The following is a 15,056-nucleotide window of genomic DNA, read 5'->3' as shown; positions in this document are numbered from 1 at the left end:
TATGGTTTTTACTCTGAAATAGAATAAATATTAACTCATTATGTAAAATCGAATTTAATTAATTGAGTAATTAGTTTATTTATTCGTTTAAATAAATATCGAATATTTGGATATTGTCTTATAAGTACTCATCAAATTTTATTTTTAATTAAATATTTTTTATAAGATAAATAAATATAAAAATTTATTATAATTAAGTGATTAAAAATTTTGTAAAGAGTGTATCTCCAATTTCTTCATATATAAACATTAATAATAATTAGCTTGGCTTCTGATGTACTGAGTCAACTATATATATTGATAAAAATGAGTCATTTTTATCACAATATATATTCTACACCAAATTAGAAATATTTTGAATTTCTACACTAGGTCAATTGAATTGAATTGACCTATATAACTAAGCAATAGTCATTAGTCAAGGCAAATAGTTATATGGCATTGGAAAAGTTAAAAAGGTTAACCACTTGCAATTAAAGGTTTAAGTAGAACAAAAAAAGATTAAAAAATTATATTATATGAGCTCACAATTGCAAGATTAAATGGAGTTTAGATTTGGGACAAATTAGTCTTTCACCCGAGTTAAGAGTTACTGTAAAAGAAACTAATGAAGTTAAAAAATATATATATTTAATGTCTTAAAATCTTAAAAACTAGTCAACTCTTACTTCATATAAATGGAGAATAAATAATTTCTCATACTAACAAAAGTCATGATATCCATTGAGTGAATATCATTGTAATCACAACATCAAAAAGTTCTGATTTGATAGGAAATTAAGGACAAACCGAACTAACAATAATGTTTATGCTTGACAAATTAATTAACTAAATCCAATCCAATCCGATCTAAACCAAAATAAAAATGTAAAACAATAGACACCATTAAAGAGTAGAGTCCCCAGTCCAAGAGCACAGGAGGAGGAGAAGCTGACTTTGTTGAATGTTCGGCCGCCACGGCGGCCGAAGGAGGAGGCGGAAGAGGATGAACAAGAACAGAGACCTTCATCCCATTGAAACATTGTCCATTGCCACAAATAAAGTAGTATCTCTTGGCCTTATTTAAGGGTATGAAATCCTTGCCACTGCTCCAATTCCCAACAGCACTATCTGTAGTGCAGTTATCATAGCCAGTTTGGTTCACTTCAAACACATTGTACTGTGTCTTCTGGTACCTAAATGCTGTTAACAACATAATGCAAATTATGAAACTCAAAAGTCTAATTCATTAAAAAAATGAAAAAATAAACATGATAAAAGAGAAAAATGTAAAATAATGCAGATAAAAAAATGTCTAACTTAAAATCAGCTACGATATATCTGTCTATAAATATATGTATTGTTTAATTCATTTTTAACGCGTATTTTAATGCATCATTTTTTTTACTTAAATAAAACAAACCAAACCATAGACCAAAATAGAATGTTTTAGATCTATGATATGTAGATCTATGTCAATAACAATAGTCACATTTACAAGAAAGATAGAATTCAGAAATGGGAAAGAAGAGAAGGGTAACTAAGAAGAAGGAGAGAAATGAGTATACTAACAAATGAGGTCACCAACATAGAAAGTGTGGTTATTGGCCCAAAGAGTGTAGTTCATGCCAGGGTTCCAGCCACGGTTTGCACCAACAATGTGGTCTGTGGCTGTGACCACAGTGGTGCCTGAAATCACAAGAAGCAACATTGCACACAATGAGTAGTAATAATGGAGCATCTTCATCTTCATCATCAGTGGAAGAAGAGAAGAAGGAGTTGAAGAAGATTGAAGATGAATAGTCACTAGATAGATAGAAATATGGAGTAATAATTGTGGTAGGGTCCAAGAAAGTTGGACACTTATTATGTAGACAGTGGTGCATTTGCTGTATCATAATTCATAATATGCTTGACACTGACCCACCTTCTAAGTTTAAAGATAACTTTTTCCCTCTCCCCTTAATTCTTTGTTTTTGTGGAGTAAAATTAATTTTCCCATCAATTTTTTTTTTCTTGCAGTATCTTCTAGCTCAAAAGTTTAAGAACTGATTCGTTCTGAATTTGAGTTTTATTTAAGAGTTTATAACTAATTAATGAATCGATGTATATACAAGACGAAATATGGTTACCGAGGATAAAAATATTCTTAATTTTTTCAATCAATTATATAAAGTTATGAACATTTAAAGGTATTTTTGTTCATTAGTCATAAAAAGTTTTCATATTTGTTCACTTTGGAGTTTGGACAATTCAATTTTTGTTTTTATTAACATTTTATTTAATGAATCAACAGTTATAGTATTTTTTTGTGTTGTGGTCCAATAGTAAGAGGCCCAAGGCATCTCAAGTCATCACTAGATGTCTACACTATCTTTTGAGAGAGACCTGATGAAGGGTGGTCCAATGAGAGCACAAAAAGTGCCAAATCAGATTGAGGCCCAAATTTAACAAAAATTAGTTAAGCCCAAATTTGGACAAAATCCCACATTTATAGGAAAAAGTGCATTTAGCAAATTAGCATTCGTTTTTTGGTGATTTCTTCAAATCTCATATTTTTAAAAAATAAAAATGCTTTTATCAAATAGGAGTAATATTATTATTTTCTTAAAAGGTTACCTCCAAAAGACCAAAACTCATATTTTAGCATATCACAAAATTGTCTACCAAATAAAAACTTTTTTAGCAAGGGAGTCATCATAACTATCTTTTTATTATTAATAAAGCTAATTAAGAATAGCATAGCTTGTTAATATAAATCTGTTGAAGATATTCTTCAAGGTGGGAGCTAATTTTTTTAGTTTTTTATGGTATTTTTTGTTCTAATAGATTAAGAATTAATTTATTGTAGTATTAAAATTTATTTAAAAGTTTATCACTGATTAATGAATTACTGCATACACAAAGCGAAATTTAAATTCTCGATACTTGCTTAAGAAAACTAATGAAAAATCTAGAAGACCAGCATTTTTATTAAAATCTGATCAGCATTTAATTAACAAAAAAAATTAAATAATTTCACATAATTAAATATAATCTCATACCATTAAAAATACAAATAATGACTAATTAATAACTAAAAATCACAAAATCTGATAATCTCTTAATCGAAAACTAATAACCTAACCACTAATCTAATTAGTCAATATTTTACTCACTCAAGCAGTAGTAACATTTTGTGCAATTAAACAAAAAAATTTATAATACTTTTTTTGTTTTTTAATATTTTTTATTAACACATTAAAACGAAAATGAATTCACCAAAGTGTTGATGAAAATGAAAATTCAACTCTAAGCTGAAATATTGAAGAATCACCCTCTTCCTTTTATTCAAGGCTCTGAAGTGAGAAGAAGAATAAGAAAATGAAGAGCGAAACAAAAGCGAAGGTAGGAAGTGGTGGATTTAGGGCAAAATTGGATCACTATCTATATAGCGGTTCTCCAAAACATGTTTTCGTTGGCATAGTTCTCATCACTGCCGTCTTCTCCGTTCCTTGGTTCCTTAGAAACAGAGGTGACTTCCCTTTATTCTTATTTTATACGTAATTCAGATCCTTCAAACCATTGTTGGGTTGTAAAGCTCAAATCTTTTATAAGTGTGTTTATTTGATTATTTGTTTGTTTGTGTGATTTAGGGAAAAGATAATTTTGAGGAGCTATTTAGTGTGTGCTTGGTTCTATTTTTGCAAATTTGATTCGTTGTGACTTTAATTTTGTTAAAATTAGGTTAGAAACTTAGAAGTAGTTTTAGGGTAATGAAATTTGTCCGAGTAGTTATTGACCTAGTTAGTTATTGTTGAGCTGAAGGATAAATCAATTAGAGAGTTACAATCCTGTTTTAGGGTTTATTTGCAATAAATAGTGAGAGATAGCAATTGTCCCATTTGGATCATGGGTTTTGGAGGTTGCTGGTGAGAGCCTAAGTCTATGAATGATTTTTCATTCTAAAACGAAAAGGGAAGTAAATCTATCTGTCAATAGAGTTTCATTTGATATTTTCCTTTTGCTTATTAGAACTTGCATCTAAGCTCTTAACTTTGAGTTAAGCTATGGCATTGGAAGTAGAAGGCTATAATTTTCATAGGGTTAAACTTGTTTGAATTTCACATATTTGTTGTATTAGTATTTCTGAAATCGAAACTATCCCTATGTTAAACTTTAGTTGCAAACTTTTACACATGCCATTTCCTACTTATAAGAAATAGTTTGTTCATATTCATTCCATTGCATGACTTAAAAATTGTTGAAGCCAAAATGCATTTATTCTTTGACATCTAGAATCTGATTTAGACTTACTATTATACGATCACTCGATCGTTTCTTTTGATCACGATTAGACCTTGAAAACGGATTATATTTACGTAGGCCGCGATTTAATTACTTAATCCTTTGAGCTTCTCTTTCCCTGTAGGAACCACACATCAATCTCATCAAGATTACTTGGAAAGAGCTGATAAAGCAAGGAGCCAAAGACTCTCAGCTAGTTCTGCTGCTACCAAGTGATGTTTTACAGCATTATGTTCAAGAGAATAACTTTCAAGTTACACCAAAATTATAAAGGAGTTAGAAATGTTTGTTGAATGCCCTTTTAGTGTCTTTTAGATTTTCCTGTGCAATGGAGGTCCATTTTTCCCCCCATGTCCTCTTTCCATTGTACCGAACTTAAATTTATCATGTTATTAAAATAATGATGTGCTATAACTTGGTGTAGGAAATTTTCATTGGTTATATTGAGTTTAAGAGATTTATGTGTTGCAACGTTTGTTAATCTCTAATGATCAATTAAAGAACGCACTAGTGAGCACTAACCTAATTTTGATTGATGATTGATTAAGAGGAGGTAATACTCATTTAGCGTTTAAAGATGTAATTGAAACGAACTAAAAAGGCCTTCTTAATTTTTTAGTTCTTGTGAAATTAACACTTGATTAAAGACAAAGCTCTATCAACGCAAGTTGGCATAGATAGATGAGGGTCTTTATTCCTTAACCATCTCTCCTGGGTTTGATTCTTCCTGGAGAATGGGAATCAAGCTTGTTTATCGCCCACTTTGTGTCTTTGCTGTATTCGAAGGATTAGTCATTTAGTTTTCGGCCTGATTGATATCTTGATGTAGAAAAAAAGACACATCTCTCAAGAAGTTTGTTTTCTTTTTCGATGGTGGTTGTTATTTTAGAGATGTTACCAAGAAAATCACTACTAGTTATTATAAATAAGGATGGCAAAAACATTGAATGTGGTTTAACATAATTGTTGAAAAGAAGTTTATCTTCATTTTCGTGTCATAGTGGTTTAACATACTTGTTTTCATCATTGAATGTGGTGTAAAATTTAGATGAAATGAGTTTTGCAACTTATATGATGGTGAATGAATTGTATTGATCTAGAGCATGAAACAAATAGTAACACACATTAGGGTCACAAAAACCCTTCATTTCAAACATGTATAACTCTTAAACTTGAATAAGAACACAAATACTTGCATACTTTTAGAGTGTATTAGAAACAAGATAAAAGGATAGATGCAACCAATAACACTATGTAAATTTAACTACTTTGTTTTAGTATACAATTTTGTCTAAATCATAAATAATAAAGAAAAGAACCACTTACAATTGATGATGCATAAATGAATTGAAAGAATTGCTTTTAACATTGTCTAACTTTTCAGTTGAAATTCACAATTGTGTGTACCAAAATACTACCTATCCATCTTGATGGTGTGATAACTAAAGCTAAAATATCTCTATTCTAAAGGGGCATGAGTCTTCTGTACTTGAAGAAGCACACAAATGCACTAAATATGAGGACTCCACAAATTCCTGTGATTATAAGAACCCACTGAAATGCTTTAGGAACCCTAAATAATGAGATATCAAAATTCATCCCAAATACTCCTGCTACAACACTAAAGATGGCAACTACAAATGTTGCTGTTGTGAGCAACAGCTCGAATTGGATGAGCTGATTCCGAACGTTATCCTGCCGGAGGGAAAAAAAAAAGGGTTTCAGTCAGTGTTTCGAAATTCACAAAGTTTGCGAAACCAAATAATCATCAATGACATTGACAAATGAGGCCAATGTGCACAACCATTTTGTTCTTTGACATATAGAACTAGAACATGTCAGATGATTAGTAATGCAAAAGAGTAAAGACTAAAAAAACATGGACAATGCTATGATGCATCCAATAATGAGCATGGACTTTTCGTCGGACTAAACACGAAGACGGAGTGACAGAAAACAAACCAGTTGAATGTTGATGAAATCTTCTGTGTCGTCGATGTACTCTTTCAACTGAAACAAGAAACAATGATCAATGAATTGCTGTGGCCAGACAGAGAGAAGTTTTACAAAGATAAGACTGTGTTTACTGATGTCAACTTGTTTAGAGTGCTATCAATTACTACAAAGTATGCTTCTAGTAACATCTCAAGCTCTTCTATGCTTTCTGTAGCACTATCAGAACTTCTCGTGCTCTCATGTCGGCTCCTAGCACTGCTCATGCTCTTTTCAAGTTTCCGATAATCCTGAGGCGACGAAACAGGAGAAACCGGAGCAGATATGGATACGCCATCAATTGATTTAAACAAAGACTGATCTCCATAGAATGATGACTCCATTCGCCTTTTCTTCTCAGTAAGATACATCTCAGCCATATCACCATCATCATCCATAAGCTGCTCTATTTCATCTCTAACCTGAATTCATACTCATTCAATAAAAGGAAAGGTTAAAAAAAGTGAGAAAAACTATGAACTTCATCAATTGCAGGTAAGAAGGAAAAAATATATACATGAATACTACCTTCTGAACCCTACGAGTCAGGGCAACGAGTCTGCTTTTCAGCCGACGAGCACGCTCCAAATTCAGAGTACTGATTTTAGATGTTAGTTCATCTAACAACGGATAAGCCTCAATTTCTAACTCAGACACCTTTTGGAAATGGCCACAACAAATTAGAGAGTGTTACTAACTAATCTTCCAAAATCAAATGAGTAAGAATTTGAGGAAAGGAAATACAATATGCAACCGTTTTGATTAAGGATCCTGCTTAGGGATAAACTAACACAACTTTTATGCTTTCAAACTATTTTCTAAGTGCAGAACCAGATAAAATAATTCAAGCCATATGCATAGTCATCCTAAGAATCAAGCTGTAAATTATTCTGATTATTCACAACCATGAATTTCAATTCACTTCAATTTCACTTATCTCTTTAATGTACAAACCTGAGAGTCAAGAAATGTGCATGCTGACTCTAATGCAACTTCCAGTGCCCTGAACTCGAATGGCAAATAATCCGGGGACGAGTTATTCCTAAAGTCATTATCAAAATTTCTACTTCCTCTGCTCCGGTTCACCTCAAAATTGTCTGACTGCCACGCATCTCCTGGCTCGCCAACACTGGTCGATGCTAATCGTCGTTGTAGCTCCATCACATAGTTCCATGAATAACTGTCCAAGGAATGCAGGAGAAAAACCTCCTCGGCCGTAATAATACACCTTATCTGTTCTAAGTTGATAACAATAGCTTTTTCCCTTCCAAGGATTGTTGATGGATAGACAAAAAGTGGATCCAATAGGCGAAGATCGCGCGCTGGAAGATCACAACGCCTCATCATAGTAAACTTGTCTACCTCAATTATCTGCGAGTCTCCTGACATGTCAACTCGTATCCACGACCGAAGACTCTGCCCTCTCTTCTTCAGCTCAAGAACATCCACTCCTTGATACAGCTGCCGTCCGGCACCCATAGGCCGATTCACAGCCTCTCTTACATTGATGGTCGTTGCCAGTTTTGGAGGGAGAAGTGGATCTTTCAGGTCTGCCATTATCAAAGTTTGCTAATTGCTAATTGCTGAAAGGTAACAACATCAGACAACTTAATCAATGTTGGTAACATTATCAAACATACAATGAACATTCCTCTTTATCAACACTGATGCATGAATCAATTAATAGAATAATCACCAACCTATCACCAAATCCAATTTAGTAGCCTTCTAATGATCATAATATCACATTATCAAGGCATAAACAATGAGACAAAAAAGAACTTTCAAAGAATCAGTTTCAATTTGACTAATCAGTTTAATGTACCCTAATTATTAATAATTCAATATAGATATGTTTGCTTCCAAAACCAGAATTTTGGCAGAAAATTAATGATGTATTGGTGAGCATGGTGAATTCATTAAATATGCAAATAAATAAAGACAAAGACAGAGACATGCACCTGATGAATAATTTATAGTGGGGTTTATGTCGCAAAAAGAAACTAGTGGGGTTATGGTGACATAATTGAAGGTTGAAAAGTGAGAAAAGTGGTGGGAAAAGAACAAGTTAAAATTTTGATAGGCATAACTAACCATTAACTAACTAACTAACCTGTAATCTCTGTTACAAGTTATAATTGAACAGGACGCTGGGTGAAGAACTCAACCTGAATCTGAAACTCGATACAGAATCTCATGCCACAGAGAGAGAGAGAGAGAGAGATCGGAAAACAGTAACAGAATCCTAATTTAACACATGATAACATAGCCACTTCTAACTACGTTGTTAGTTGGATTCGATTCGGTGGAATGACAAAAGTAGCCCTCTTATAACGATGGAAACTTAGGTGCAGTCGACTTTACGTAAAATTGATACTTGAGAGCCGTCAAATGATTTGACTAAATTTTTATCTATCAGCTCTCAAATATCAATTTTACGTAAAATTAACTTTATCTAAGTTTTCATCTTATAAAATTAGTATGCATGTCTCATTTAAACATTAAACTCTTTGTAACTTTTTAATTAATTTAAATTAGATTTTATCTTAATAAATTAGATTAGATTTAATTTAAATTTTAAAACTTTAAAGATATTATTAAATAAATCAAAATTAAATAAAGTTTTTCGATAAATTCTAATCAAATTTAAATATAAACTGTCCTATTTGAAATTTAAACAAAAGATAAGAAATCTAATCTTCAAATCATTTTTAAATTTTTGAACTAAATTCAATTAACTTAATTATAGACTTATAGATAACTTAAGTTTAGAAAACTTCTCATAATTACTTGCACTCTTCAAAAAATTTATATTTTTTGTTTCTTAAATAGATGTAATTGTATTAAAAATAATTTTTTTCTTTTTTTGATCTCGAAGATTAGCATAATATAATTCTTCCAGTCTTTAGTATGACACGATTATTGTTCTGCTCTTTAATTTTTGAATGATAAAAATACTATTTTAAATTTATATTACTTTTAGTTTTAAAATGACAAAATATCTTCTTAAACTCATATTATTTTATTATTAATTTTTATTATAAATTATGTATTTTAATTTTATAATATGACTTAGAACCAAATTATTATTCAAATTCGATAAAAAAATATCATTGAATAAAAATGATGAATGTGAACCAAACAAAATACTTTAGACATTGACCGAATTTCAACCTGAATCTTGATAATGTAAAAAAATTTCTCTTGGTAGAATCATAAGGTGCAAATTATAGTAATATCATTTTAGATTTGATAAAATTGTCACAATTTCTCGTTTTTCTTAAAACTACATTGATTTTTCATTAAGTTTTTTTTTTTGTAAACAGTCTTAATGTTATTTTATATTAGTATTTAGTGTCAGGTTTTAATTATCTATATATATTCGTCAATTAATTATATATTCTATATATTATTTTTACATTCAAAAAATTATAAATTGGCATTAAAATTTAATTACTATTATCAAAATTTTTAAATAAATATGCCATGTTGCTAGTTTAAATTATCAAAAATGTTATTCGTATATAAAAATTAGTCATCAATATATTTGTATATAAACATATGTGTGGTTAAATTTATTTTCAATATGTATTTAATATGTATTTTTGTGGCTGATTTTAATGTATACATAACATGGTCATTAAATTATAGAAGAATTTTTAAATATACCGATACACCGATATTTCAGTGATTTATAATCGTTAATCTTAATTATATATATTATATATATTTTTTATAATTAAGATCAACAATTAAAAATACACTTGAACATTTTCCTAAATTATATATGTCAAAACTGATACAATATTAACTCGTGATGGTATCTTTTAAACCCTTCATTCCTTCACCAAATGCACCGTACCATTTCAATATTTAGCTTATTCCTTTTCGTACCTCTCAAGAGATATTTCTTTGAGGTTAAGTGTTCTTAGACATCATATCTTTTATTCTTTACTGTCTTGAGAAATTTATCACATCAAATAGATTATATCAAATGAAATAAATTGTAGTATATGATAGTACATTCTATACATTATTTTTTGCTTTGCTTTCAAGCAAAAGTGAAACTTATACATTATTTTAGTTAGTGAATTAGCTTCGTTGCTTTTTGTTACATTTACCCACCTTTTCCATCTTTCTTTTCGAAATGATACAAAAATTGAGAAGAGGAAAAAGAAAAATAAACTAAAATCCGTGAATGGTAGGAGTTAAGCCACCTGAACATGAACAATTTTAGAAGAGAACAAATAATAATTGAGGATGGAAAGAGAAAATGACAAACAAAATTATATTGATTTTTTCTAAGGAGTAGATGAGTTTCGAGTAAAGAGGACGAAAATGGTGGTAAAAACGTTAAAGGTAGCTTCACATCGGTTTCCAAACAGCAGGTGAAAATACTTGCAAAAGATTTCAATACCTAAATTAGCAAGAATTTTCAGTAGAATAAGTATATAATAGATTGAAAAATACTTAAAATGTTGAAAGTATTTATAAATAGAGGGTCATCACTTACTGAGCTCTTACCTAAAGTTAATGAGTGATTTTTTTTTATTGCATGGAAAATTAGTCCACATCTTAATTTATTTGGGCACTATTTTTAAAAAGATTTTTTTTAAATGATAATTTTTTAAAAGATTTTTTATAAAAATAAAAATAAATTTATATTTGGATATCGTATATAAAGACATTTTTTTTTATTTATCAATTATGTTTGAATAAAATAAAATAAAAATATTTTTTTATTTATTATATAAAAATTAAAAAAATTTAAAAAATGTTTTTTTTAATATTTTTATTTTTATTATTAAAAATTTACCAAAAATATTTTATTGAGGCCCAAACAAACACTAAGCTAGTTAATCCATTTAGAATAATAATCCAAGTAGTAAGACATGAACTCTTTTTCTTGTTTTCAAGTCGGGTGAAATTTCAGGCACAGACTATGATATTTCTAAAGAATGGATCTTTTTAATTGTTAAAAAAATTGAGAGTATAAAGTGTAATTTTAAATTTTTTATTATTTTTTTTATATTTATTTTTTGTCTCACTTATAAAATTAATAATAAAAATTATATTTTACTCTCTCAATTAAAAAAAATGAGAGGATCCATTCCTGTATTTTTACCCTGAGTAGGTCAAATAGGATAACTCGTGTATCTTTTAAAGGCTCTTCTCCAATTTTTGACTGAACTCGTTAGATTTCATCCAATACTAATGAGCAGTCCATTTTGAACCTTGGCTTTGATCAATTTTGATCATCTATGAACCCCAAAATTGAAATGATCTTATGAGTTGATAAAATGTGATAAAGACTAAATAGCAAAAAGTTGTCAAATACAAAATTGATTAGTATTAATTCAAATAATTTACCAAAGAAGGAAATAGTTCAATATTATTCTGATGGATGGATGGATTGCATTGTATTTGCTAACTTCAAAATATTTCCCACTCCACCAGAAACAAGTATTACTTGAGAGAGCTTATTTATGTGTTTAGTGAAATGTATCCAAAAGATGCAATACAAAAAGTAAACTACTATAAACATTAAAAATTGAATCTGAGATAGAAGTCTACAATTCCAAGCTCCAATTTCTTAGATGCCAAATGAGACCAAGTAAAATCGCTTGAAGAAAACATGACAAAATTTGGAATTTGAATATATGACACGTGTCTTCAATAATATCAGCCTTTAGATTTTCTCTATTGATTAATCACATACTTTTGTCTCCATTAATAATGCACAAGACTTTAATCAAATTGTATATAATCTAATGTTTCATGTTTGTTCCTTAACCAATGTCAAGAGTTAGATAAGAACATAAACATATATTAAAAAAAAACAATAATTCTCTTCTCAAATTTAATTAATTTTGAAGAGACATTGAAATTGGACTATGTACATTGAACACCAACAATTGTTGGTAGGTACAAGTTGAAGTGGCTCTACGGCGCACTTTAGCTATTACTTATTAATCACATATCATTAACATAGCAATTGATGATAAATTCAAAGACTAGAATTAAAATTAATAATAATTTACATAAATTTTTATTATTTTTAAATGTAAGGATTAATGTGAGAAGAGTAATCACGGATTCCTGCACCTTCCCAACCCATCCATTCCTCCCACATGTCCCAATCTGGATCGTTCATTCCCCTAAGAGGCTCATCAATGCCCTTATCTTCATAATAAACATTGTACACTTCTGTCTCATTTGATTCTCCTCTCAAATTAGCCATCACAATCTGCATTCAAAACACCCAAATATTAATAATGATATCCAAATTAAGAAAACAAATTATGGACCCCATAATGTTGCTTTTGTTGTTTTATTTTATTTTTTAATTTTTTTTGAAGGATATGTGTTAGTAGTTGGGATGATCATATCATTGCAACCACTGCCCTTTGCTAACATACACACCAACATTTACAATTCTTTATAGTTGCATTATTTCATAATTATAATATTAAACTAAAATGAGGTCAATTATGCAAGTATTATACAAACCACCCCAAAATTTTTATATAAAATAATTAATTAAGATTTTTCTTTTAAAAAAAATTCTAAACAGCACGTAACAATTATCTCAAAAAACAAATTTTTTGCCAAAAAAAATTTATTTTTATGAAAATAATTAGCTCTGTATAAAAACAAGTTAATGCTATTTTTTTTTTGACACAAACTAATCTGTTCCCAAAAAAAAAATCAAAGATAGATTGAATATTTTTTTTATCAAAAATCTCGAAACCATTTCGAAGTAATTTTCAGGAGTCAGATGGGATATTCACTCATATTCACTCTTTTTTGCATAAAGAATCTGAATTTTTTTTAAAGTAAAAAGAGAGATATGATGAAATCAAAGAGACCCCATTCTTATTCTCTTGCATTATTGTTGGTCCACCAAATATTTCTCACTTTATAGAAATAACAAATATGACCCATTGATTGTCCCAAAACCACAAGCAGCATTTGTTTATGCCTCAATTAATAACAATTCAATTTTCAATATTCAATGATGCATTATTTTTATGTAATCAAAATTTAGGAGGAAATTTTGTTTGCATATGATTGTTACATACATCATAAGCCTCATTGATTTGATGAAACTGCACCCCACAATTGTTCCCTCTGCATACATCTGGATGATACTGCAAGAAAAACAAAAAACAGATTATCAACTAATCAATATTTTAATTTAAAAAAAGGGGAAAAATGTCTCACTTGAACTTAATCAAATAATCACATGAGAAATTAACATCAGATGACATGTAATGACTTAATTTGCATCATAACAAAAATACACAAAATATTTCTCTCATATAGTTAAAAAATTGATGAAAAATGAAAAGAACAAAAAAGATAAGAATTGAAGGAAGGAAGAAAGAGAAGCAAACTAACCTTCAAAGCAAGTTGTCTGAAAGCCTTTCTAACTTCAGATTCAGATGCATCAGGTTGAATCCTTAAGGTCTTATAAGGATCTGCTACAGAAGAAGAAGAACATGAAATCCTAAACTTGTTCATCTTCTTTCCTTTGCTTCCTTTGAATTGTTTCATCCATGAAGAAGATGATAACCCTTTTCCACCAACAACCCCAGCAACTGAAGCAGCAGCCATTGAAACTCTTAAAAGAAACCTCAACAGATGTCCAAAAACCACAAATATGAAACACCCCAACAGAAAACTATGACGACCCACAAAAACTTTGGGTATAAATAACACAACTTTGGTCTAAAGTTCCTTTTTTTATAATTTTATATTTTGATCAAAGGGGCAAATTAAAGGGCAAGTAGAGTTGAAATAGTAGCTTCACTCTTGTTGAATTATTTAAGGCTCAATAATTGTGGAATTGATCAAATGGATGCTTTGAAACACTATTAAGTAAGAATAGAAAAATGGAAGGGAATGGATTTGTTTATATAGTATAGTGTGAAATAAAATAAATAATAAATAATAAATAATGATGAAGAAAGAAAAGGAATCTGAGGTGGAATTGGGAATGCAAGCACGGTTCTTATCCATTGAGTCTTATTGTGGAGTGACGTGTAACTTCGTATTTTGTGGAGAGGACAGAAATTATAGGCACTTATCTCTTGTGTTATGACTCTGCCTATTTTATTTTTATTTTTTCTTCTGAAATTGAGAGTTAACTGTCAAAATTTACTTTAGAAATTAGGAGGTGTTATCGATTTGATTTGGTTCAATTTTGGACTAAAAATTAATTAAATCGATCCGTTCATTTTTTTATAGAATATCAACCAATTAATTTATTGTTTGTGCAATAATTTAATCGAACTAAAAACGATTTGATTCGGTCAATTTTTTAATTTTTAAATTTTAACTAACAGAAAATTAATTTCAGTAAAATGATGTTTAAAATAATCAATAAATTAAAATGACATTGTATTATATTTAAATTTAACAAAATTTTAATTCATTTTAACAACTAAACATAAAACAAACACATTTATTAAGTCTAAAATTTCTATTTTAATGCATTATTAAATCACTTTTTTGGTTCAATTTTTGTCAAATTAACTTAAAACCGAACCGAACCAATCGATTTAATTCAAAAAAACTGATTTTTTTTATTTTCTATTTGATTGTTGTAAATTTTGGCTCGATGATAAATTTATGTCCGGTTCGACCCCTAAAAATAATTATGGTTTTAAGTTATTATAAAACGGGAAAAAGATGATTAACTAAATTTTTATAATTTATAAGGTGAAAAAACTTTAGAATTAGGACTAGGTAAAAAATTTAGAAACGAGAAAAATGGGATAGGAGAGAGAGAAAAA

General features: G+C 29.4%; 4 protein-coding genes across 7 annotated transcripts; 1 reads left to right on the top strand and 3 right to left on the bottom strand.

Moving 5' to 3' along the window:
• Window positions 1–654: 654 nt before the first annotated feature.
• LOC112709726 (early nodulin-like protein 19) lies at window positions 655–1,889 on the bottom strand. Its single transcript, XM_025761632.2, has 2 exons — window positions 1,552–1,889; window positions 655–1,182 (listed from the first exon to the last, which is right to left on the bottom strand). Exons 1-2 carry the CDS (start codon window positions 1,733–1,735, stop codon window positions 821–823), a joined length of 546 nt encoding a protein of 181 aa, XP_025617417.1. The 5' UTR covers window positions 1,736–1,889; the 3' UTR covers window positions 655–820.
• Window positions 1,890–3,237: 1,348 nt separating this feature from the next.
• On the top strand, window positions 3,238–4,737 carry LOC112709725 (uncharacterized). Its single transcript, XM_025761631.2, has 2 exons — window positions 3,238–3,493; window positions 4,391–4,737. The coding sequence occupies exons 1-2, from the start codon at window positions 3,343–3,345 to the stop codon at window positions 4,480–4,482; spliced, it is 243 nt and encodes an 80-aa protein (XP_025617416.1). The 5' UTR covers window positions 3,238–3,342; the 3' UTR covers window positions 4,483–4,737.
• A 761-nt stretch (window positions 4,738–5,498) lies between these two features.
• LOC112709724 (magnesium transporter MRS2-1) lies at window positions 5,499–8,677 on the bottom strand. Of its 4 annotated transcripts, none has more exons than XM_025761626.3 (6): window positions 8,372–8,677; window positions 7,213–7,841; window positions 6,787–6,915; window positions 6,354–6,680; window positions 6,229–6,276; window positions 5,499–5,961 (listed from the first exon to the last, which is right to left on the bottom strand). In XM_025761626.3, the coding sequence occupies exons 2-6, from the start codon at window positions 7,813–7,815 to the stop codon at window positions 5,731–5,733; spliced, it is 1,338 nt and encodes a 445-aa protein (XP_025617411.1). In that variant the 5' UTR covers window positions 7,816–7,841; window positions 8,372–8,677; the 3' UTR covers window positions 5,499–5,730. The 4 variants fall into 4 exon arrangements, with proteins under 4 accessions (XP_025617411.1, XP_025617414.1, XP_025617412.1 ...); XM_025761629.3 differs by having other exon boundaries at window positions 6,387–6,680; XM_025761627.3 differs by having other exon boundaries at window positions 8,427–8,548.
• A 3,387-nt stretch (window positions 8,678–12,064) lies between these two features.
• On the bottom strand, window positions 12,065–14,303 carry LOC112709722 (chaperone protein dnaJ 8, chloroplastic). Its single transcript, XM_025761625.2, has 3 exons — window positions 13,660–14,303; window positions 13,341–13,409; window positions 12,065–12,505 (listed from the first exon to the last, which is right to left on the bottom strand). The coding sequence occupies exons 1-3, from the start codon at window positions 13,873–13,875 to the stop codon at window positions 12,317–12,319; spliced, it is 474 nt and encodes a 157-aa protein (XP_025617410.1). The 5' UTR covers window positions 13,876–14,303; the 3' UTR covers window positions 12,065–12,316.
• Between the last annotated feature and the right edge of the window lie 753 nt (window positions 14,304–15,056).

This window comes from Arachis hypogaea, chromosome 9 (assembly GCF_003086295.3).
Source record: "Arachis hypogaea cultivar Tifrunner chromosome 9, arahy.Tifrunner.gnm2.J5K5, whole genome shotgun sequence".
Taxonomy (NCBI): domain Eukaryota; kingdom Viridiplantae; phylum Streptophyta; class Magnoliopsida; order Fabales; family Fabaceae; genus Arachis; species Arachis hypogaea.
This window is presented reverse-complemented; position numbering and strand designations above follow the sequence as displayed.

Coding starts and splice junctions, on each gene's coding strand:
- LOC112709726 (XM_025761632.2), bottom strand. CDS start 1,735: ATGATGAAGATGAAGATGCTCCATTATTACTACTCATTGTGTGCAATG. Junction 1,183..1,551: donor CTATGTTGGTGACCTCATTT/GTTAGTATACTC, acceptor TGTTGTTAACAG/CATTTAGGTACCAGAAGACA.
- LOC112709724 (XM_025761626.3), bottom strand. CDS start 7,815: ATGGCAGACCTGAAAGATCCACTTCTCCCTCCAAAACTGGCAACGACC. Junction 6,916..7,212: donor GCACATTTCTTGACTCTCAG/GTTTGTACATTA, acceptor CATTTCCAAAAG/GTGTCTGAGTTAGAAATTGA. Junction 6,277..6,353: donor CTCTAAACAAGTTGACATCA/GTAAACACAGTC, acceptor TTCTTGTTTCAG/TTGAAAGAGTACATCGACGA.
- LOC112709722 (XM_025761625.2), bottom strand. CDS start 13,875: ATGGCTGCTGCTTCAGTTGCTGGGGTTGTTGGTGGAAAAGGGTTATCA. Junction 13,410..13,659: donor TCAGACAACTTGCTTTGAAG/GTTAGTTTGCTT, acceptor TTTTTCTTGCAG/TATCATCCAGATGTATGCAG. Junction 12,506..13,340: donor AAATCAATGAGGCTTATGAT/GTATGTAACAAT, acceptor TTTTGAATGCAG/ATTGTGATGGCTAATTTGAG.
- LOC112709725 (XM_025761631.2), top strand. CDS start 3,343: ATGAAGAGCGAAACAAAAGCGAAGGTAGGAAGTGGTGGATTTAGGGCA. Junction 3,494..4,390: donor TTGGTTCCTTAGAAACAGAG/GTGACTTCCCTT, acceptor CTTTCCCTGTAG/GAACCACACATCAATCTCAT.